The sequence below is a fragment of the Hemitrygon akajei genome, chromosome 6 (assembly GCF_048418815.1).
Source record: "Hemitrygon akajei chromosome 6, sHemAka1.3, whole genome shotgun sequence".
Classification (NCBI taxonomy): domain Eukaryota; kingdom Metazoa; phylum Chordata; class Chondrichthyes; order Myliobatiformes; family Dasyatidae; genus Hemitrygon; species Hemitrygon akajei.
Window position 1 is genome coordinate 166,719,215 of NC_133129.1, and position 24,359 is coordinate 166,743,573.

At 40.1% G+C, this 24,359-nt stretch overlaps 1 protein-coding gene across 1 annotated transcript in view; it reads right to left on the reverse strand.

Moving 5' to 3' along the window:
* Positions 1–22,810, reverse strand: part of ano3 (anoctamin 3) — a 386,470-nt gene extending 363,660 nt beyond the window's left edge. The window contains exon 1 of the mRNA XM_073049723.1: positions 22,622–22,810. Coding sequence (XP_072905824.1) covers positions 22,622–22,757 — 136 coding nt within the window. The 5' untranslated portion in view covers positions 22,758–22,810. The remainder of the gene's footprint in view (positions 1–22,621) is intronic.
* Between the last annotated feature and the right edge of the window lie 1,549 nt (positions 22,811–24,359).

The following is a 24,359-nucleotide window of genomic DNA, read 5'->3' on the forward strand; positions in this document are numbered from 1 at the left end:
GTTACCATTAAATTTTTCTTAGAGATCGCAAACCTAGGAATAAATTCTCATTATAAAATTTAGCAACAGTTTTAGCATCATTTCTGTGAGTTTGATAAGTTTCTACCCATGGTGATGACAACAAAATAACAGGTGCATAATCACAGCACATACATTTAGGTAACTGTATAACGTCCATTTCGAGATTCACAAATAACCTCCTGGGAGAGAGCCCAATGGCAAATACTGGCAGTGTCTTTTGGCAAATCATTCAGTTGCTGCTACTTAACTTACTGTGGTCTACAATCTCTCATTTTCAGTTATACTTATAATACTTAATAGCTTAGCACATAGTCAGCACATACTTTAGACCATAAAGTCTTTTTAAGCCACTGATGCAACATGCTGTAATTTTACTAGTTCATCTAAGAATGTGGCGAGTGTTGGAAAGCCTGATCCCACTGGAGTGCTACATGCCCATAAAGATCTGCTGTTGCTGCCTTGGCAAAGGAGTCAGCTCATTTATTCCCTCCAGTTATTTCACCCTCCCACTGGTATGAGCTCCATGGCTTATAACAATAATCATAGTAAGACATTAAAAAGCAGGGAGAGGTTCACAGTTCATTGTATTTAATCAGAGTTCTGAAGGGGTAAGAAATCCATGTAGTTTCCATAACTGTCCATTGTCGTGTGCTATTCCTAAGGCATAACAAGATTCAGTGTATTGTTTCTCTCTCCCTCTCCCTCCCCCCCTCCCCACCCTCTCTCTCTCTCTCTCATATTCCACTTTTTTTCCAGCTACGGATCAGGACGAAAAGGCGTCAAAGAAATCTTACATGCTGGCTTACTTCAAGTGGCATTTTACAATGGGCAGAATTAAAATTGTACGAGTTCGGGAGCAGATTATTTAAAGTAAACCGCAGTCTATGGTGCTGGTGTTGGTGGAGGTGGAATCTGTTATCAAAATTGCCTTGGCCCAAGGGCATCTTCAAGCTAATCGTTACCAGATTAACTCTGCTTAAAATTTCATTGTAATGTCATTTTTTTAATATTGCTTGCTGTATATTGCTCATGTGATTCATTTGTAGGTGGGTAATTCTTGTGTTGAAAGGCCTAGTTGTTTAGATAATAGTATTCTAAATGTATGGGTTTTACAGTTCTCTGATGCCACAAACATGGAAATAGAACAGTGGAGACAGTGGGGGTAAACATAAGGATGTTCATGAGGTTTGTCCATCAGTCTGGCCAAACAACCAGGCCACTCAGCACATGAATTACCCCCTCACTGTCAAAAGTGAGTCACCTGAGTGACATACAGCAAGTAATATTAAGCAGAGTTAATCTGGTAATGATTAGCTTGGTCATTGCTAATTTAGTTAAGTATAAAACAAAGCTATGAGTTAAAATGTGGGTGGTGAGATAGAGAAACAATTCTACCAAAAGCAGGTGTAAGGTGCTCCTTCCCTCCACTAGCCTACAGGTAAAGCACCTGCTTAGCCCCTGATTAGTGTCACATGAAGCCATGGGAGGAGGCAGTGGACGACTGTATGAACAGCTGGGGCATATCACCAGTACTGGTTGTGCGACCACTGACGCCAAGCAGACAACCTCCGAAAAGCATTGATAACGGCCGGGGTCACCCGTCTTGTACAGACACTGCCCAGAAGGCGGCAATGGCAAACCACTTCTGTAGAAAAATTTCAATAGGTGTGTTCAATCGGCAAATTTAATGTCAGAGAAATGTATACCATATACATCCAGAAATTCTTTTTCTTCGCAGACATCCACAAAAACAGAGGAGTGCCCCAAAGAAAGAATGGAAGTTAAAACATTAGAACTTCAATGCCCCCCCCAGCATAAGCAGCAGCAAAGCGATGACCCCCCACCCCCACCAGTAAAAAAGCATCTGCAACCTCCACAGAGCACTCAAGCGTGCAGCAAAACACCAATAAAGACACAGACTTACAATACCCCAAAAACTACTCGTTCATCCGACAATTCAACATATCACAGGGTCTCGCTCTCCCTAATAAGGGAAAGAGAGGTGTCCCTGTTTTACAGCGAGAGGGGAAACATAACAAAACTCGCTAATTTACAATATTAAAAGTCTGCCGCATCACTGCCTGGAGAGTCGGCACCAGAAGGGGGCAGCTCTCTGAGCACACCACCCCTGGCAGCTAACCCGCTGCTCCCGATGTTCCCTGTTCTCCCACGACACTTCTGTCAGGGGCACCAGCCTGTCCCCAGAGCCACGAAAACCCAGAAGCCTGAAGGCACGCTTGTCTTCTAGTACGCGTCCCTGGAATATTAAGTTTGCCAAGAACCATCATGGTCAAAGACCATAATTGCCCACGTCATACAACATGGCACGTAATAAGGATGATAATGATAATTTACAATAACGTTCAAATTGTACAGGGCAGCTATCGAAATACTTTTAAAGCAATGTACAATATTACTCAGAGGGTCTAGTGGAGCAGCCAGAAAGTCTCACACAAGTATTGTCCCCATTCCCCTTAACAGCTTTAATCCTTTGATGTTGTAATTGCTTTTGACAATATCGTAAGCGCTCACAATTTTACTTACCGCTTTCATCTCACACAAGTAACAGTACAATGCCTTGTAAAGTAATTCAGCTCCCAACCTTTTGTTCACATAAGTGAGTATTACAACCAGGGATTTTGATCAATTTAACTGAGATTTTTCATTTGTGATTCACATGCTCCTTTATTTCTCACCACAGTAGAGCCCAAAAACATCGAACTTTGTAATGCATTAAAACCTAAAATTCAAAAATTAAAATGTCAGAAGTTCAAAATTATTCATCCCCTTTTGCTCAGTACTGAGTTGAACCACCTTTCACTGCTATAGCCAGTAGTCTTTTTGGATAAGTCTCTATTAGCTATGCACAAAGTGGTGGAGCAAGACACACAAAATGCTGGTGGAACGCAACAGGCCAGGCAGCCTCTATAGGAAGAAGCACTGTCGACATTTCGGGCCGAGACCCTTCGTCAGGACTAACTGAAAGGAAAGATAGAAAGAGATTTGAAAGTGGGAATGGGAAATGCGAAATGATAGGAGAAGACCGGAGGGGGTGGGGTGAAGCTGAGAGCTGGAATATTCCCCCTCCCCCTTTTTTTTCCCTCTCTCTCTGCCCATCACTACCTGATCTCCATCTCCCTCTGGTGCTCTCCTCCCCCTTTCTTTCTCCCTAGGCCTCCCGTCCCATGATCCTTTCCCTTCTCCAGCGCTGTATCCCTTTTGCCAATCACCTTTCCGGCTCTCAGCTTCACCCCACCCCCTCCGGTCTTCTCCTATCATTTCGCATTTTCCCCTCCCCCCAACCACTTTCAAATCTCTTACCATCTTTCCTTTCAGTTAGTCCTGACAAAGGGTCTCGGCCCGAAACGTCAACAGCGCTTCTCCCTATACATGCTGCCTGGCCTGCTGCGTTCCACCAGCATTTTGTGTGTGTTGCTTGAATTTCCAGCATCTGCAGATTTCCTCGTGGTGGAGCCAGATGTGCCCATCCTCCTTGCAAAATTGCTCAAGCTGTGCCAGATTAGCTGGAAAGCAGCAGCGGACAGCAATCTTGAGAGATGTTGCTGAGATGTTCGATTGGTTTAAGGTCGGACTCTGACTGGGCCACTCAAGGACATCTATTTTCTTCATTTGAAGCCATTCCACGGTAGCTCTGGCAGTGTGTTTTGGGTCATTGTTCTGCTGAAAGATGAATTTCCTCCCCTGTTTGAGCTTTTTTGGCAGAGGCTAGCAAGTTTTTTTATCTAGGATCTCTCTGTATTTAGCAGCATTCAACTTCCCATCAATCCTGACCAGATTTCCAGTCCCTGCTGCTGAAAAGCATAAGACCATACAAGAGCAGAATTAGGCAATTTGGCCCATCGAGTCTGCTCCTCAATTTCATCATGGCTGATCCAATTTTCTTCTTAGCCCTAATTTCCATCTCCCCCCCCCCCACCCCAGTATCACTTCATACCATGACCAATCAACAATCTATCAACCTCTACCTTAAATATACATTAATATTTGGCCTCCATAACTACCTGTGGCAATGAATTCCACAGATTCACCACTCACTGGCTAAAGAAGTACGTCCTCTTCTCCATTCTAAAAAGATGTCCCATTGTGAGGAAGTGCCCTCTGGTCTGAGACCCTCCCACCATAGGAAACATCGTCTCCACATCCATTCTATCAAGGCCTTTCACTATTCAATTAAGTTTCGATGAGGTGACCCCTCATTCTTTTAGATTCCAGTGAAATCAGACCCAGAGTCAACAAAAGCTCTTCACATGGCAAGCTGTTTAATCCTGAATTCATTTTTGTGGTCTTCCTTTCAACCTTCTCCAGTTTCAGCACATCCTTTCTAAGCTAATGGCCCCAAAACTGCACACAATACTCCAAGTGGGACCCCGCCAGTGCTTTCCAAAGTCTCAACATTCCGTCCTTGCTTTTGAATTTGACTTCCTCACCATAGACTCAACTTGCATCCCCATAGCATGATGCAACCTCCACCGCACTTTACAGTAGGGATGATGTTACCTGGGTGATGCACAGTATTAGATTTATGTCACATGTACTGCTAAAAAAAGCATATCCTTCCCTGTAAAGACTTTGCAAAGCATCACTTAGAAGATACAGTAAAGATGTAGAAGAAGGTCTTGTGGTCAAAAGAGACTAAAGTGGAACATCTTGGCCTCAACACTAAGTGCTACTATCTCATTTGCAGTAAGCAGACACTTTCCTAGCAGTCTCACTCACTTGACCACAACTGTCTCCACACTATCATTGTCTTTACTGTAACTTCCACATCTACATGCTTTTACGCAATGAGCTGCTGCCACATAATTGGTTGATTAGATATTTGCATAACTAACAGACATACAGTTGTACTTAATGAAGTGAGTCACTGAGCTTGTAAAAAAAATCCAAAGAGAGCAAAATGGTGGTGTTTGTGGATTCATGACATTTCAGAACTCTGATGGCAGAGGAGAAGTAGCTGTTTCTAAAATGCTGAGAATGCACCTTCAGGTTCCTGTAATTCCTTCCTGATGGAAGTAATGAGAAGAGGCCACATTGAGTACATGTTCATCGGTGGTTAGTGGGCAATGTGATACAGCCGGCCATGCTGTCTTTCAATTGCTGCTGAAACTAGCCCCAAGTACCACTGGGGTGGAGGAGAGTTCTGGGTTAGGATCCAGAGGTGAAGGGTAGGTAATATATTTCCAAGTCAGAATATCATGCAATTTGGAGACTAGTCTGCTGGTGGTAGTGTTCCCATTGTTAAGCCATCAGTTTTCATAGAGGGAAATCAAAAGGCGAAGTATATTTTGAAAATTGTGTGAGCTAGATTGGTGAAATTGCTGAAAGTTAATGTGTTAATGCAGCCATCAACTAAGATATCAAATGGTATATTGATTTTTATTACAAGATTGAAGATCTCTTTGCTGGGGCTGGGGACCACATGTGCAATGCTGTGTACCAGTCTAGTCTCTCAAACTCAATAAGTTTGAAACTGTAATATGGGGAGTGAAACAAAGTTGCAGATTTATTCCCGGGCCAAACCGTGTAATTGATCCATATCTAAGGTGTTTACAGTTAGGTCTAAGTCTCAATCATAAGGGTCAGCCAGTCAGGACTAAGCGATGTCCTCACTTGCAATGACTGAGAATTCTTGGAATTATCTCAATGGCTGAGTCTATTCAAGAGTGAGATTGTTAAAGTTTTGGATGGTAGGGGAATCCAAGAATATGGGAGGTGTGAAAGGCAACGGCATTAAAGTAACAGATAAATCACAACTTTATTAAATGGTGTACCAGGTACAAGAGGTTGAATGAATTTTTTCTGCCACTATGTTATTATGCATGTACTGTCCTTGTTATGAAGGCTTTGGATTTAGAAGGTGCTACAAAAATAGTACAAGCAGTGAATTTCATTGATGACATTATCCCGCACAAGGCTTACACTCAAGGTTTCTAAACATAGCTTAAAAAGGTTATTTTTGAGCTACTGCTGTCCTATTTGTGTTTACAAAGAGAGGAAGGTTGGCCCTGCTTGTCCATGTTAATTTGATCACTCAGTCCCTTGTTGGAAATAAACAGACGTGTAGCCTAAATGAACCAATTAAGGCAATTTTGTACCCACCTCATCCTTTTCTCACTTGTTCATTTCTCAGGATGTGGGCATCACTGACAAGACGTATTGACTGCGCACTGCTAGCAGCCCTGCAGCATGGACAATTTGCCTGTATCTTTCTGAAAATCCCAGTGAAGGTGCATCCAAAATGTTGTGGGCAAGGGAATTCTGTGGTTTAGACCCAAAGATGGTAAAGGGCCAGCAATATATTTCAGTATCAGTACAGCATGAGACTCCAAGAACATTCAAGAGGTGATGCTTCCATGCATCTACTGCCTGTGTGGAGCTGCAAAGTTGGAAGGTTCCACCAGAAGACCAGGTAGGTAACTGCAGATGGTATATACTGCAGCCACTGTACCACGCTGGTGAAGATATGAATGCTCAGGAACATTCATATCCAATGGGTGGGCCCCCGGCAAAACAAACTCCAATGTCCTAGATTGTGTTGAGCTTCCCAAGTCATGATTGAGGTTCACTTATTGAAGAAAAAGCACAGCATTCCTTCGCATACCTGATAAATAGTTGAAAGTCTTTGGGGTGTCAGAAGATCAACCAATTGCTAAAGGACACTCAGTCTCTGATTTAGCATCTCTTTTGTGCTCGTCCCATGAATTTATCTATTATGCCCAAGATAAAAGTGATGGAGATATGACAATTGTAATACTACTAAATATCAAGGGTACTTTCTTGGAAAATGCCATTTTCCAGCACAATGCATTAGGGTTAGGGTTAATTAAGCCCTAATCTTCCCATAAGATGGCAGTGTGCTCAGACACAGTGGCCACTTCAGGTCCAATCAAAGATGCATTTATTTGCCCTCTATGTCTCTTTATAATTGCAAGTCACTGCAGGATATGAAGAACATCAAGAACTGCAGGACTATCTCATCAGTGGGTTGCTCAATAGCAATGGACCTGGATTTAATGCGTACAGTTGTTGTGTTGTCACCTGGATTTGTTGCATACCATTATGCCAAGGCAGTCCGCCATCCAAAAACAAAGGTGAGAGTGTTTGGACGTTTCTATTGTATCACACGATCCTGTTGGAAACTGGAAACAAAATCCTGCAAGTCCTGTTCACTGGCAAGACTTGACGGCACAGGGGGAGCTGCATTGCCTTGGTTGTTATGCGGACAAGGCTCTCATATCTCGGGGTTAACTGTTGCAGTCATCACCAAAGGAGATGCTGGACTTGGCCGTATACCACTGGATTTCATACTGGGGTGGGGGATAGCTCCTCCCGTCGGTGCTGCTCTCCAGTGCTCGCTCAGTGACGCTCTCCAGAGCTTGCTTGTGGAAGAACAAGCTGGGCCAGGGCAACTCAGATACTTGAGCTATATTATATATTTTTTCTCTCTGTGGCTGTATACTTTTCTGAAATTGTAATCATATGTGCTATTTCTGCTATGTTCAGTGTGCTCTGTGCTTTGGGTAATGTGTTTTACAGCTTGGACCCAGAGGAACACCGCTTTATTTGGCTATATTCATATATGGTTGAATGTTAATTAAACATGACACTTAAACTAATGCAAGTATCTTATTTGCCACATATCAAACATGCAAACCACAAGGACTGCTTTGGCCTTCAAACCCGAAATAATAGTGTTAGGTTGATGACATTTTTTTCAACATATAACCTTGACCATAATAAAGCTGACTGCTCATTTATTTTGTGGTCACTTGTGGATTTAAAGCCTTAAAGACTATTTTTTTGTCCAGTGCTGATTTTTGGAAAAGATGTTGATTTCTTTTTCCATGGGGTGCTTCCCCTCAATTTTTAATGTTTTCCCTGTCCTCTTTGGAAATGTTGCTCTAACAGAGCAATTAGATTCACTTTCCCCACCTCATACTTTTCTCCAAGGCTGACAAGCCGATGATTGAACAAACCACTTCAAGTTGGCGAATCTAATGTCTGAACTACACAAATCTCCAATGTCCCACACACTGCCAAAATTCCAGATAAACATCAATCCAAGCTGTGCACAACAAGTTCACTGTCAACTCACATATTAAAAGAAAAAATGCTGCAAAAATGATTCGTAATTGTGAAATTGTTTAGTTCGGATCTTTGGCAATATAAATAATACATCTATATTCTTCAGTTTGTCATATTCAGATGAGAATTGGCATTACATTCTCAAAGGCTATTCAGCAAAGCAACCTCAACCTCTCTGATGTTTCAGCAAATTAAGATTTAATAACCATCAAGAATTCCCATTGAATACATTACTTAATTAGTCACAAGTTAAATTAAGACTATGAGTTTACTGCTTAAAACAAGAAAGAGAAGATATAAATTGAATTTCCAGGGGGATCTTTAACTTAGGAAAGTATTTGGCAGATACCCCTGCCTGATTAACTATTGCTTCTCTAAAGTTTCTGTCAAACTTGCGCAGAAGTTATAGCAGGACATCTTAAGTTCCCATTATTTGGACAAATAGTTAGTCAGCTCATTCATGAGCATGTTGAGGTGGAATGGTTTCTTCACCAAGATAAGGGATCTGAGCAATGCAAAATTCACTGGGACAGAACCAAATTACACAATGTAAATCAGAAATGACAGCTCAATTTGACTCCTCAGCAAAGATTCCCTATTGCTGGGAACATCATACACTGCAGTTCTGTCTCAAGGCATAGCTGGACTTCAGAACTTGGCTGCACTTGTACTGCAGTGTAGCATTAGTGCAAAGCACTCCGTATTATAAGCACAAATCTGGAGACATAAATCATGCCGCATAGTCAATTATTCTTCCAATAGACTCTGTGTTTTAAACTATTAAATTTTGAATTAATGTCTTAAAGTGTAAAGTTCAGCAAATTCAAAGACTGGAGCTACAAAATCCATCAATAAACAAACCACTCACCTCTGTTCAGCCTTAAAAGCAAAGATCACATTACAATGTAAATGGTCACCTTACGTAACAAGTGTACACTTAAGAGCTATGGTGCATGAAATTCAAAATGTTTAATGAGTTAAGGTTCAGCCAGTCGATGAGGTTGGTGGCATAAGGTCCTTTCAAAGTAACAATCCCTGCTAGCAACACTGTCATTTTTGCATTGCATGCAGGTTTTGAGCATTCTGAAAATACTCCAATGCTGCTCAAATATCTCTGTGAATTATCGAACCAGGACTGTAACTATTGCCACTTATCCCTCAAATTCATTTACTTGACCTAAATCACAAACTATCTAGCAATGGACAATCCCTTAATACTTGCTACTGTCAAACTTCAAGAATCCTTCAAAAACAGACCAAAGATCATTAACTGGGCATCTGCTACTCGGATGCATTTCAAAAGTCATAAAAGAAGACAGTTTGAGGTTAGAAAAAAATACATAACTGTAGAATCTTTATGTTCCTGTTAGGTTGAAAGGAAAGGTTAAAAGTTTGAGAGCGCCATGGTTTTCAAGGGATATTGGAAACTTGGTTCGGAAAAAGAGGGAGATCTACAATAAATATAGGCAGCATGGAGTAAATGAGGTGCTCGAGGAGTATAAAGAATGTAAAAAGAATCCTAAGAAATAAATTAGAAAAGCTAAAAGATACGAGGTTGCTTTGGCAAGTAAGGTAAAAATAAATCCGAAGGGTTTCTACAGTTATATTAATAGCAAAAGGATAGTGAGAGATAAAATTGGCCCCTTAGAGAATCAGAGTGGACAGCTATGTGTGGAGCCGAAAGAGATGGGGGAGATTTTGAACAATTTCTTTTCTTTGGTATTCACTAAGGAGAAGGATATTGAATTGTGTAAGGTAAGGGAAACAAGTAGGGAAGTTATGGAAACTATGACAATTGAAGAGGAGGAAGTACTGGCACTTTTAAGGAATATAATAGTGGATAAATCTGCGGGTCCTGACAGCATATTCCCTAGGACCTTGAGGGAAGTTGGTGTAGAAACAGCAGGGGCTCTGACAGAAATATTTCAAATGTCATTAGAAGCAGGGATGGTGCTGGAGGACTGGCGTATTGCTCATGTGGTTCCATTATTTAAAAAGGGTTCTAAGAGTAAACCTAGCAATTATAGGCCTGTCAGTTTGACGTCAGTGGTGGGTAAATTAATGGAAAGTATTCTTAGAGATGGTATATATAATTATCTGGATAGACAGGGTCTGATTAGGAATAGTCAGCATGGATTTGTGCATGGAAGGTCATGTTTGACAAATCTTATTGAATTTTTTGAAGAGGTTACGAGGAAAGTTGATGAGGGTAAAGCAGTGGATGTTGTCTATATGGGCTTCAGTAAGGCCTTTGACAAGGTTCCGCACAGAAGGTTAGTTAGGAAGGTTCAATCATTAGGTATTAATATTGAAGTAGTAAAATGGATTCAACAGTGGCTGGATGGGAGATGCCAGAGAGTAGTGGTGGATAACTGTTCATCAGGTTGGAGACCAGTGACTAGTGGTGTGCCTCAGGGATCTGTATTGGGTCCAATGTTGTTTGTCATATAAATTAATGATCTGGATGATGGAGTGGTAAATTGGATTAGTAAGTATGCAGATAATACTAAGGTAGGAGGCATTGTGGATAATGAAGTAGGTTTTCAAAGCTTGCAGAGAGATTTAGGCCAGTTAGAAGAGTGGGCTGAATGATGGCAGATGGAGTTTAATGCTGATAAGTGTGAGGTGCTACATTTTGGTGGGAATAATCAAAATAGAACATACATGGTAAATGGTAGGGCATTGAAGAATGCAATAGAACAGAGTGATCTAGGAATAATGGTGCATAGTTCCCTGAAGGTGGAATCTCATGTGGATAGGGTGGTGAAGAAAGCTTTTGGTATGCTGGCCTTTATAAATCAGAGCATTGAGTGTAGGAGTTGGGATGTAATGTTAAAATTGTACAAGGCATTGGCAAGGCAGAATTTGAGGTATTGTGTACAGTTCTGGTCACTGAATTATAGGAAAGATATCAACAAAATAGAGAGAGTACAGAGAAGATTTACTAGAATGTTACCAGAGTTTCAGCACCGAAGTTACAGGGAAAGGTTGATCAAGTTAGGTCTTTATTCTTTGGAGCGTAGAAGGTTGAGGGGGGAATTGATAGAGGTATTTAAAATAATGAGGGGGATAGATCGAGTTGACGTGGATAGGCTTTTTCCATTGAGAGTAGGGGAGATTCAAACAAGAGGTCATGATTTGAGAGTTAGGGGGCAAAAGTTTAAGGGTAACACGAGGAGGAATTTCTTTACTCAGAGAGTGGTAGCTGTGTGGAACGAGCTTCCAGTAGAAGTGGTAGAGGCAGGTTCGGTATTGTCATTTAAAGTATAATTGGATAGGTATATGGATAGGAAAGGAATGGAGGGTTATGGGCTGAGTGTGGGCCAGTGGGACTAAATGAGTATAAGCGTCGGCACGGACTAGAAGGGCCAAGATGGCCTGTTTCCATGCTGTAATTGTTATATGGTTATAAGACCATGCAATGAACTCAATCTTCCAGTGGACCTCCATAACTGGAGCATAGACCTAAATCACCAGCATCTGGAAAATTGGAAGCGAACCCTTTCTTGCTTTTTTTTTTGAGAGAAACATTTCAAGCTGGTTCCGGAAGCCCAGCTCAATGTCTGAATGTCTACATTAACTGAGGCATGCTTTATTTACTGAGGTTTGTGGATGGAATAAAAGATTATGCAGTCACCAGCAAGGCTTTAGGATAAAAGGAAAGTCACTGATGAAACAGTTGAAAGCAGACGGCAGAAGGCAGAGGGCAATACCCTGAGGAATTCCTGCAGTAATGTTCTAGGGCTAGAATTATTAACAATTGCAGCCATTTTCCTTTGTGGATGGTACGACTGCATCCACTTCCTTTTCTGCCTTGATACCCAGTTTTACCAGGGCATTCCCTCTCACCTTACTTTTGGAATTCAGCTCACTGGAGCAACGCTGTGAACATAGGACACTACAGCACAGGATAAGCTCTTCACCACACTATGCTAACCCTTTAACCCTTCCATCCTACGTAGCTCTCCATTTTTCTGTCATGCACATGCCTATCTAAGACTGTCTTAAATGCCTCTAATGTGTACAGACCACTGGAGGAACAGCAGGTAACATTTAAGGAAAGGCATAAACAGAGATTAAAAAAAAAACAAATTTCATGACGCATGTGAATGATGATAAACCTGATTCTGATATGGGTTTCTATAGTGGATTGAGCGAAGGAAGGGGGCAGGGAGATGGGAATCATGGTTAGGAGAAGGGCAAGGGAGAGGGAAGGGAGCAGGAAGCACCAGAGAGACTTCTGTAAAGATCAATAAACTAATTGCTTGGAATCAACTGATCTTGCCTGGTGTCTCAGGGCTGGGTGTATCTGCACCCATGCCCACCCCCCCACCCCTGGACCTCCTTCTCTGCCACCTGTCCCACACCACCTCCTGTAGTGCTCCACCTTTGCAATTCCCAATATCTGCTGCTCCCACCAAATTTAGAAATTCACTCTCTGCTCCATGCTGATAAATACATTACCATGTAAAAGCCTTCGACACACTAGCCAGATAGATACCTTTGGGTGGACTGTTGGAGATATGTCTCTACCAAAGGAGGTACAAGGCACTCCTTCCCTCTACTGGCCAGCAGGTCACCATTCAGCAAGATGTAGCACCCGCTTAGCCTCCGATCAGGGTCATATTAACAGCTGGTACATATCACAAGTCCTGGTTATGCCACCATTGATGCCAGGCAGACAATCCCTGAAGAGTATTGATAATGGCTAGGGTCAGCCATCTTGTCAAGTCACTGCCCAGAAGAATGCAATGGCAAACCATTTCTGTAGAAACATTTGCCCAGAACAGTCTTGGTCAAAGACTGTGATCACCCACATCATCCAGTGAGTGGCAGTTTTGTGGGTGAAAATGTCTTATTAATGAGAGAGGTCAGAGGAGAATGGCCAAACTGGTTCAAGCTGACAGGAAGGTGACAGTAACAGATTGCGAGTATGAGAGTGTCAGAGAGCGACAGAGTGAGAGTGAAAGAGGATGAAAGCATGAGAGAGTGAGTGAGAGTGAGAGTGAAAGTGTGAGTGAGAGAGAGAGAAAAAAAAGAGAATCAAGGGGACCCAAAGAAAACGCCTGCAGGCAGACAAAGAACATGCAAACTCCGCACCGGCAGTCCCAGCAATCAAGGCAAACCTCAGATCATTGAAGTTGTGAGCGAGCAGCACAACATCCTGCACTGTGCAGTTAAAAACTAATGTTAATGAACTGCAAAGAATACATTGCTGTTTAATGTTCTTCAGTTGCAATAAATATGTTCTGCTGTTTGGCATTTTTGCATTTGCTCAGCAGTCTCCGTCAATGGTTCATACTGAGGCTTATCATACAAAAATATTTCAAATTTCCAGTGTTCAATTTGATGGAAAGCATTCCCCTGAAATTAAATATGTCATTTCCACCGTGCTGATGGTTATTTATATTTTGACAAATAGTCACATTCTGGCTAAAAAGTTATCATACAGAATACATGAACGGTACGGTTTTTCAACGGAGCTGAATCATTTCAGACTGATCTCAGAAATTGCACCTCTTACTTCATTATTAAATATTTCCAATGTAGTTGAAAACGAATCCTCCTTCATTGTAATTAAATAATCCTGGAGAAACACTGGAAAATGCTCCCTCTGCTGGCTATTGTAGAACTCTACAAGCTGCTCTATGTTTCCTTGAAGTGAAGAAATTGTTCAAATATACATACGTACACACAAGAGGGCAGACTTTTTGTTATTGAGCATTATATATTCTCCTTTAAACAACATTTTCTTCCAGTTCCTTTACTTCCTCTAGCCATCTTATCTCAAATTGATGTTTTTTTAAAGTTGTCACAACAATTTTTGATTCCATTATTCCCTCTGAGTCCTTGAGTGGTGACAAGGATCTTTAAACAACTGAAAGTACTGCTTTGAAAGCCTTTCACTAATTCCACTTACACTACAGCTCAGCAAATCTAGTTTCAGCCATTTAAAAACAGAAAATGCTGAACATCGAAGATTGGGCAGCATCTCTAACAGCTTATCCAGGACTATACAGAGGCCATAGCCAAGAAATCATACCTGCTTCTCAGGAGACTAAAGAAATGTGGCATGTTCCCATTGACCCTTACCGTTGTCTATCCATGTCCCATAGAAAACATCCTATCTGGATGTACCATGGATTGGTATGGCAATTACTCTGCCTATAACAGCAAGAAACTGCAAGGAGTTATATATGCAACTCAGCACATGATGGAAACCAGGCTCCCTTCCAATGGCATCTGTCTGTACTTCACACTCTTCGGTAGAGCATCCGGCATAATCAAAGACCCCACCCACCCTCGACATCCTATCTTCTCCCCTTTTCCATCGGGCAGAAGATTCAAAAAGACTGAAAGCATGTACTACTCGGCTGAAGCATAGCCTCTACCCTGCTGTTATACAACTAATATACGATAAAACAAATCTTTCATCTGTCTATCTCATTATGATGCTGTTGTTTACCTGCACTGCACGTTTCCTGTGGCTGTTACACTTTAACCTGCCTTGTTATCATGCTCCCTTGTTCCACGTCAATTCACTGTTAATGATTTGATCTGTATGAACAGCAATACAAGACAAGTTATTCACTGTAGGTCAGGACATGTGATAATATAACAAATGCAATTCCAAGAAAAGGGAAAAAAAATTAACAGTACTGTATTTATTTTATTTCAGATGTCCAACATTTGCAGTTTTTTCCAAACTTCTAGCCACTTTCTTCTCCTAGATGCTGCCTGGCCTGCTGAGTTCCTCCATCATTTTGTGTGTGTTTCTCTCATTTCCAGCTTTTGCAGATTTTCTCTTGTGAGTCATATGAATTTGTATATTTTAAAATCTGGCATTTATGCTAAAGAATTAGCAGCAGAATCAACTCAATGCATTCAAATCACTAAGTTTTCGCAAGAAACATGCTGTTAATAAAACTTAATCTTCTGCAATTATTAAGCACTTTTCAAATCCTTAAAATAAACACTTCTTTCCCCAGAAATAGAATTTAACTTAAAACAACAATTTAACTTCCAAAACTTTATTTTTCTTAATGCTTTGGTCTTTACAAAGAGAGGTTTTAATTGGCATCATTGAGCCAAATGACACTTCAGAAAATCTGAGGTGATTTCCCCCTCAAAAATATTTACATTGACCTTTGACCTAGTGAACAAGATTAACTTTTATGTTAACATACAATCCCTAAGATTTCAGTTTTGAATCTGGTTTTGCATGGTTCTCAAAAATTTAAAACACATTATAAATCATTTGATTGCAGAAAAGGGTGATAAATTATTCCATGCTCCAGTGTCTTTTCTTCTCAGTCTCTATTGTACATTTGATGCCTCCAGCCTCCGTTTGCTAATTCCACTCTTCTCTGCTTCATTTGCCTATCAACCCTCTTCAGCCAGATCCACCTATTGCTTGCCAGCTTTTTCCCACCCTTTCTTCCTCATCTCTTTACAGTGACCATCTTCCCTTTATCTTTCAGTTCATATGAAAGGTGTCGATTCAAAATGTCTACTGGCCTTTTACCCCCCTGGGGTTGCCTGGACTTTTAAGTTTCTCCAGTGGCAACCTTCCCTCTAAGTTGTGATTGTGCACACACATCTTTTGCTACTAGTTCACAAAGGAATTAAACTGCACACAAATAGTTGTGACCTTGTACCCCACTGTCATGTTAAATATATTTCGCAATCATACTCAATCACATTTCCCTTTGCGGACAGTTTAACAACATGGAGTTTGCGATGATTTGTCTATTGACTTTAGAACTGGCTTATTTATACTGTTTTTATTGAATAAATTATTCAGTGTGCACACTTTGTTGTCACTAGGCAAAAAAAAATGGCACAGAACAAGATTTTTTGCATATACTAGTAATTTCAAAATAGACGGAATATTGTCCAGCGGTTTCTCTTTTGCTGTAGATTCCAGCATCTGCAATATCATCTGTCTCTAATTTATGCATATTAACTTTTTTCCAGTTGGAATAACCTTCTTGGTCAGCTAAAGTTTGAATAAAATTCATAATGAAGTTCAAATTAGAACTGAACTTGGGTTAAACGATCAATTTTTTGCTTTAATATGAATGCTAGGGAAGTGATTACCATGGAAGAGGTAGTTAGAGAATGGACAAAGGCAGTAACAAGATTTGGTTATTAACTTCAATGTCTGAAACAGAAAACCTGCATAACAGGAAAGCACAGAAGTGGTTGGAGCACAAAAAAAATCGCTAATTGGATTATAATTATTTTTGGAACAGACTTTAATTTCAGTCATTGGCAGGCAACTCTTACATTCTACTGTATAATAGGTATATTCAAATAACTAAAATGATTTTATACTCAAACAGAAATTAATTTAATCATATCACATTAAATAACACTGATAAAGGGTATGGTTTCTGCCAGGTTATCAGTTTGGATTTTTATACAGTCAAAGTCTGTAGCTGGCCCATTGCCACTTGCAAACTAAAGGACAGGTAAATTACGCATTTATAACTTCCTTTCAAGGACTGTACAACTCATGTTCTCAGTAAGCAGTATTTATTAATTTAATTTTAATTTACAAAGCTCGTCTCCTTTTGCACATTTGTCAGTCTTAGTTTTTCCACTGATTCTATTGTATTTCCTTGCTCTGCTGTAAATGCCTGTAAAAATGAAACTCAATCTGCCGACATATACTTCAATAATAAATTTACTTTGAAAATTTGAACAGACCAAATTTTGTGCACTGAATGCACCACTTCAGAAGCACCAGCATGCAGAACAACGCTTTACAGTACCAGCAACCCAGGTTCAATTCCCACCGCTGCCTGTACGGAGTTTGTAGATCTCCCCTGGCCACATGGGTTTCCTCCAGGTGTTCCAGTTTCCTCCCACAGAGTAAAGGCGTATCAGCTGCTGGGATAATTGGTCATTGTCAGCTGTCCCGTGATTAGGCTAGGATTAAACTGGGGGATTGCTGGGTGGATAGCCCAAAGGACCAGAAGGACTACTCTTCACAATCAATCCAAAAAAAAAATCACACAATCAACCTGGGATTATTTAACTCAACCTAACACATACACTAGGCCAGGAATAGCCCTGAGCTGAACAAACAACATGGAGTTTTCCCACCAAGTTTTCCAGCCCACTTTTTTTTCTCAACCAAAATTACAAAATATCATCCATATTGAAACAGAAAAATATGACGATCGTACGAAATGTAATATTAAATGAAAGTTCTTAGGAAGAATCTCTGATTTGTCATGAACAAACTTGTATATGTACACATTATTATGCAAAAACACTGATAATTGGAAATTTATCTTAGCTTGGTAGCAAAATACATGTTGTAGAATGGCAGCTCCGTAATTTACCCACTTGCAAAATTTGTTCCCTTTAAGTCAATGCTACCACTAGGTGGTACAAAACCATGACAAATCCCTATACGCATAAATAATAGTATGAAATTCACATCTGAGCAATCTACAGTCACGTTAATTCAGAATATGAGTACATATCAAACCTACATATCAAACTGCAACAAATCATTCACAACTACAGTTACTGTGTATTGTGTTGATAGGTAACTTATTGGGCGACTGCATTTAGACCTACCAATATTATTTCTGTGATGCAAATGGAAATTATTTATGACTTGCCATCCAGGAATTCATTTTGCATTATTTATTGATCTTAAAAATCAAATCAAGCAATTAACTGTGGAATTTCAAACATTTGTGGTAGCAGAAATCACAAGATCTGAAAACTAAAATCACATCAATAACCTGAGCTTTAAACCATTTGTCACAAGGTTTCCTTCACCTTGCTATTAAACAGAACCAAACATTTTGCTCCATCGAATTTTCTCCACTTCCACCTGGGTCTTGGAGCAGCAATATAAATTGGAATTCAAATGAGATTGTGAATCCGAGTACTTCATCCAGGCGGCCATTCTATAGGCGTGAACCTGGGTATCAAGTGTTGGTGGATTTGTTGAAAAATTGGGTGTAATCCTTTTGGATATATACTTCACATACATGTTCTCAATAAACAGACACTGAACATGATTAGGATTAGAAGCCTAGATCAGCTGTCATCACCGAAGTATTTGTTAGAATCTTAAGTTGCAAAAATGATTTAAACGGAATTCAGACTGAATAATGTAATGTCTTTGCTTTTGTGGATATATATTTAAATTATCAGTATATCCCCCACAATTGTGCAATTGATGCAACATAAGCAAAATTACCTATCACCTTCTAAAACTTTCACTTTGTTTTTCTTTATCCTCTTCTCCCCTTTCCAAATATTTAAAAATTCCGGTTTTGTCTACATGTTTAAATTCTGATACAGATATTTAATTCTTATTTCTTTCTTTCAAGATATAGCCTGATTTTACCAAGTATTTCCACCATATTTGGTTTAATTCCTGTGGAGTTCATTGCACTAAAATGGTCTTTTAATCATAGAATTTATTGGGAAAAAAAGGTCAAAAAGAGCATGCATTGGGTGCATCAAATGGAAGGTTAAAACAGTTTATTTGCCACCAACTACAAAACGAGGACCATTTGTGATGTTCCACTGATTCACCAAAGTACTCAGTGCAGTTAATTATAATGAAACTCTATCACTGTATATCTTCTCAAATGTCTATAATGAATTTAAGAAAATAGAAATATCAAGCAATAATGAAGTGATTAAGGCAGGTGTTCACGTCCATTACTGAAAATCCTGTGTATAATGTTCACTCACCACATTAAAACAATTTGGAGGTAAAAAAGGGCAACCACAAATTTAAAGCAGCAAAACATAACTGCAATCGATCAGCTTGATTAAACACCAGGCAATTGTATAAATTTTTCAATGAAGCAATATGTATACGTACGGTTCAACATTGAGAAAAGAGATTAGCTAATACAATTAGGCTACAAGTTCAATTAATGTTGTCAAAAATAGTGCAAGGTTTCTGGTGCATAAAGGTTAATGCTGCTGTTGTGCAAGGACATATAGGACAGACTTAATACCATAATGAAAGCCAGAAGGGAAGTAAACTATGTTATTAGAAACACTCACAGGTTGCAATATTTGTGGGTTGTTTTGGTTCCCATGTTTGATAAGACCATAAGAAATAGGAGCAGAATTAGGCCATTTGGCCCATCAAGTCTGCTCCACTATTTCATTATGGCGGATCCATTTGCCTCTCAGTCTCGATCTCCTGCCTTCTCTCCGTAAACCTTCATGCCCTGACTAGTCAATAATCTATCAACTCTGCCTTAAATATACCCAATGGCCTGGCCTCCTCATAACAATGGATATTAAAAATGCCAATCTCTAGCTGAAGAAAAGGTAGGTACAAGTAATACGTTTGCTCTAAACTCAGAACTATAAATTCAAAGTCTGAACTTCACCATTTTTTGGAATTATGAGACAGGCTTGAGATGTTTAACAAAAGTAAAATCACAGTCGTTGATCAATATTTTGGAAATTGATTATTTCTGAAACAGTAGTGGGCTAGTCAATAGAATGCTCTGTGAAACAATCAGGAGGTATTTAATCACTAAGCAACAATTAGTCCAGTAGTACACAACAACCCATTAGAAAGCTGACAAAATTCCTGACGGAGGGGTGCTTGGCATCTTCATGGATTAGGCAAGTTCATCTCATATATCCCTCAGGGCCGGCATGATTGCTCTATGAAGGAACTCTATTCTTCTATTTGAGTAATATATTCAGAATCCTGTAACATTGACTACACAACTTTTATTTATTTTTTTGCATTTATTTAGAGAAATAATTTTCAGTTATACGAAACTTCCAGTATAGCAAATTTCCAGGTACAAAAATATAAATCTGAAAATGCTTCACAGGTATTTTATCAAACAAAAAAAAAGATTGAGCCATTTAATAAGATACATGTAGAGATAACTCTGAACTTGGCCAAAAAGGAAAGCTTTCTAGACCATCTGAAAGAACAAAAGATGGAGTGGGTAATAAAGGAGGAATTTGAAAGTCTTAGAACAATCATAGTATAAGCAAGGCTGCTACACTGTGGGGCCATAAAAATCAAAAATGGATATGTACAGGAAGGAATTGGGGAGAGAGGAAGGGACAGAGAGAGGGATGGAATGGGGGGCGGGGGAGGGGGACAGGGTGAGGATTGTTACAGTAAATTTGTCAATGTGCAGTAAAGAGTCCTATTGGCCAGTCTCTGAAAATATTTCCTCTCTCAACCATCCACCCAATTCTCTTTGGAAGTAGATTTGAAATGCACTTTCATGGTGTAAATTATAGATCACATCTGCTGACTGCTGTGGAGTTTTTCTTCACAGTCCACCAAGTTATTTTGCTAACTGCATTTAATTTATTCCCCAGATATTCAACTCTTCCATCCATAGAAACACACTCTCCCATTTCACTTTTTTCAGACCCTTCATGAGCTTCTTACACTTCAGCTCCCGAACTTCTCTGCTTTAACGAGAACAACTTCAGCTGCTTCAGTCTATCCACATCTGTGTCTCCCTCATCCTTAGTACAAATCTAAATCTTGACTCCTATTTATAAAGTCAAAGATCCTGGAAGTAACTTGTATCACTTTCTCCATCTGTCTTCTGTATTATGCATGCACACACCATTTGATCTTTTGTGTCATTGCAACCACTTTGGAATTGTAACCTCGATATTGTATAGCCAATCCTAAGTTCTTATGGACATTGAAAACAATTATAATCAGTAAAGTCTTACTGCCCAAAATTAACAATGTTCTGCCCATTTAAGTGAGCTGCAGGGCATTGCTAGACAATCTCACAGAGCCCTCAGCACACTGGGCATCACTGGTACAAGGAGGCAGAGAGCTATCAGCAACATCACAGAGGCAGTACAGAAAGCCTCAAGATGGGCTCTGGACGAAGAGAGCAAGTCCACGGCGATATGTAGTGCATACTGTCTGAACACAAGCCGTGGCTCGATCAACCACGGCTGGATCACATGAGTGAGGGTGTCTGATGATAAGGTCCCACTTAGGAGATTAGTGGGCAAAATTCGAGCACATGGTATTGGGGGTAGGGTACTGACATGGATAGAAAATTGGTTGGCAGACAGGAAACAAAGAGTAGGTCCCTCTTCCCTAGCCATCCATCGAATCTGGAAATGAGATTTTATCACAACACCACCACCACAGATATGTTGGCACCCAATGCTGTCTTAAATGTCTAACTGTAATAATTATATCAACATGGTACACCCACACTGTCTATTACCCATAAGTAAGACACAAATTTGTACCTTGAACTGTTCTATAGGCTTAGTTCTATAGAACTAAGGTCCCTTTCAGAATGGCAGGCAGTGACTAGTGGGGTACCGCAAGGCTCGGTGCTGGGACTGCAGCTATTTACAATATACATTAATGATTTAGATGAAGGGACTAAAAGTAACATCAGCAAATTTGCAGATGACACAAAGCTGGGTGGCAGTGTGAAATATGAGGAGGATGTTAGGAGAATGCAGGGTGACTTGGACAGGTTGGGTGAGTGGGCAGATGCATGACAGATGCAGTTTAATGTGGATAAATGTGAGGTTATCCACTTTGGTGGCAAGAACAGGAAGGCAGATTACTATCTGAATGGTGTCAAGTTAGGAAAAGGGGAAGTACAACGAGATCTAAGTGTCCTTGTTCATCAGTCACTGAAAGTAAGCATGCAGGTACAGCAGGCAGTGAAGAAAGCTAATGGCATGTTGGCCTTCATAACAAGGGGAGTTGCGTATAGGAGCAAAGAGGTCCTTCTGTAGTTGTACAGGGCCCTGATGAAACCACACCTGGAGTATTGTGTTGAGCTTTGGTCTCAAAATTTGAGGAAGGACATTCTTGCTATTGAGGGAATGCAGCATAGGTTCACAAGGTTAATTCCCAGGATGGCGGGACTGTCATATGGTGAAAGATTGGAGCGACTCAGCTTGTATACACTGGAATTTAGAAGGATGAGAGGGGATCTGACTGAAACATATAAGATTATTAAGGGATTAGACATGCTAGAGGCAGGAAATGTTCCCGATGTTGGGGGAGTCCAGAACCAGAGGCCACAGTTTAAGAATAAGGGGTAGCAATTTAGAACTGAGTTGTGGAAAAACTTTTTCACCCAGAGAGTTGTGGATCTATGGAATGCTCTGCCTCAGAAGGCATTGTGGAGGCCAATTCTCTGGATGCTTTCAAGAAAGAGTTAGATAGAGCTCTTAAAGATCTCAAGGGATATGGGGAGACAGCAGGAACGGGGTACTGTGGATGATCATCCATGATCGCAGTGAATGGTGGTGCTGACTCAAAGGGCCAACTCCTGCACCTATTGTCCATTGTCTATTGATGTCAAAAGTCCCAAAACATCCGATAGCCCTAGGGTACATCACTGATGTTATGTTCAGAGCATTCTACAAAAAATGTGAAATATAATCAAATAGATTTGTGAGTCAATTCTGTTCAATAACAATTGTATTTGTTGGGGTTTTTGTTTTATTGTTGTCCTACCTGTTTCCCAGTCCTCTGCTTTGGATATTTCTGAACTTGTTGGTGAGGATGAGGAGGAGAATGGGTAAGGAAATCTCTCTTTGGGTTTCAGAAGAGGATTGTTATTGCCAATAATCTCTCCTTGTTCAGACCACATTGATGGGAAGACATCCTTTAGGGACTCCGGTGTGAATGAAAGCTTCCAATCTGGCATCTCCAACCCTTGAAGATAATCAATAACAAAAAATATCTGGTGATGCAGTTTTGAAAGTTTTTGGTGCAACTTTAAAAAAAATCATAGTTTTGGACATACTAACATGCGTTTGGAAGACCAGTAAGATGGATAGGGATGGACTGGCTGACTGCTCAGACATTTTCTGCCAGTTAGGAACAGCTCTACATATTTCTTTCCCCATTCCATCCCTGCAAGCCACAGAGATTCCGTCACAAAGATGTGCCTAACTTGCTCTAACTCATACGCTCATGGAATTTTTGATAACGTTGTTCATAATGCATCATTGGTCTCTAAAACAATCCCTCTTCCCTAGCCATCCATCGAATCTGGAAATGAGATTTTATCACAACACCACCACCACAGATATGTTGGCACCCAATGCTGTCTTAAATGTCTAACTGTAATAATTATATCAACATGGTACACCCACACTGTCTATTACCCATAAGTAAGACACAAATTTGTACCTTGAACTGTTCTATAGGCTTAGTTCTACAGGCTTCAGGATTCATATTCATGAAGCAGAGAACCAGAGAAAAGGACTTGCGATAAAATTGGTTTTACTTAGAAATTCCCACAGAATTGTATGCTATATGAAACTAAAGATTATAAAGCTTTTCCAATTAAAATCAAAGATGACAAGCAAGCGTCACACAGTCAGCTGATTCCATCAATGTGGAAAACTATATCCTGTCATTTCAAACATGAACTTTTAATTCCATTACCTCAATGCTAAATTTAAATGATCACAGGACACCAACTGAGTGGTCTATTCCAACTGTGTACAGAGATCAGCTCTTCAAAAACAACTAACCAATCTGCCTTCTGCAAAGGGAGGGACCATGTTTCCCTCTATCATCCAGGAACTAGAAGCAGTACCATATTCCATGACCATACATGATATGCCAAGGGAGGTGAATCTTGCTATGTCAAAGGCCAGGCCAGAGCCAAGTAATGTTAATGATGAAATATACCGGGAATGTGGACACCTCATTCAAAATTCCAGTCAAGGTCAAATAAGACCCCAAAGCTACAAGTAATCTAGGTCTGAATCAAGCTGCTGTCAGCAAGGGGAACTGAGTCAGTGATTAAGAACTTGTGCACATACTGTATAGACCAAGGTCTCAGGTCTCTCAATTCCTACACCCTCTTTAGAAATGTACCCACTATAGCTTTTCTCTGCTTTTCCTAGCAAAAGGTATTGCATTGTAATTGCCACTTCTACTTGGGAAAACTATAAAATTCCTACTGGCAAGTTCAACAATTTCAAAAAGCACAACTTTACTTACTCAAATAATTCCAAAATGATTAAATTCAACCAGCTGATTCTAGATAACCAATGAATTAGTTCTACCAGTTTCCTTATTTTTTGGTTGAGAAGTTTCTTGGATGGTTTATGAGGATTTGATGTGCATGTTACATTCATCTCAGCAGGTTGCAGAAGAGAACAGTTGGTGCCTGTGTTATGTAACCATGTATATTTTGACCGTTATGGGTAACAGTCAAGCTTTCCTGAGTGTTACA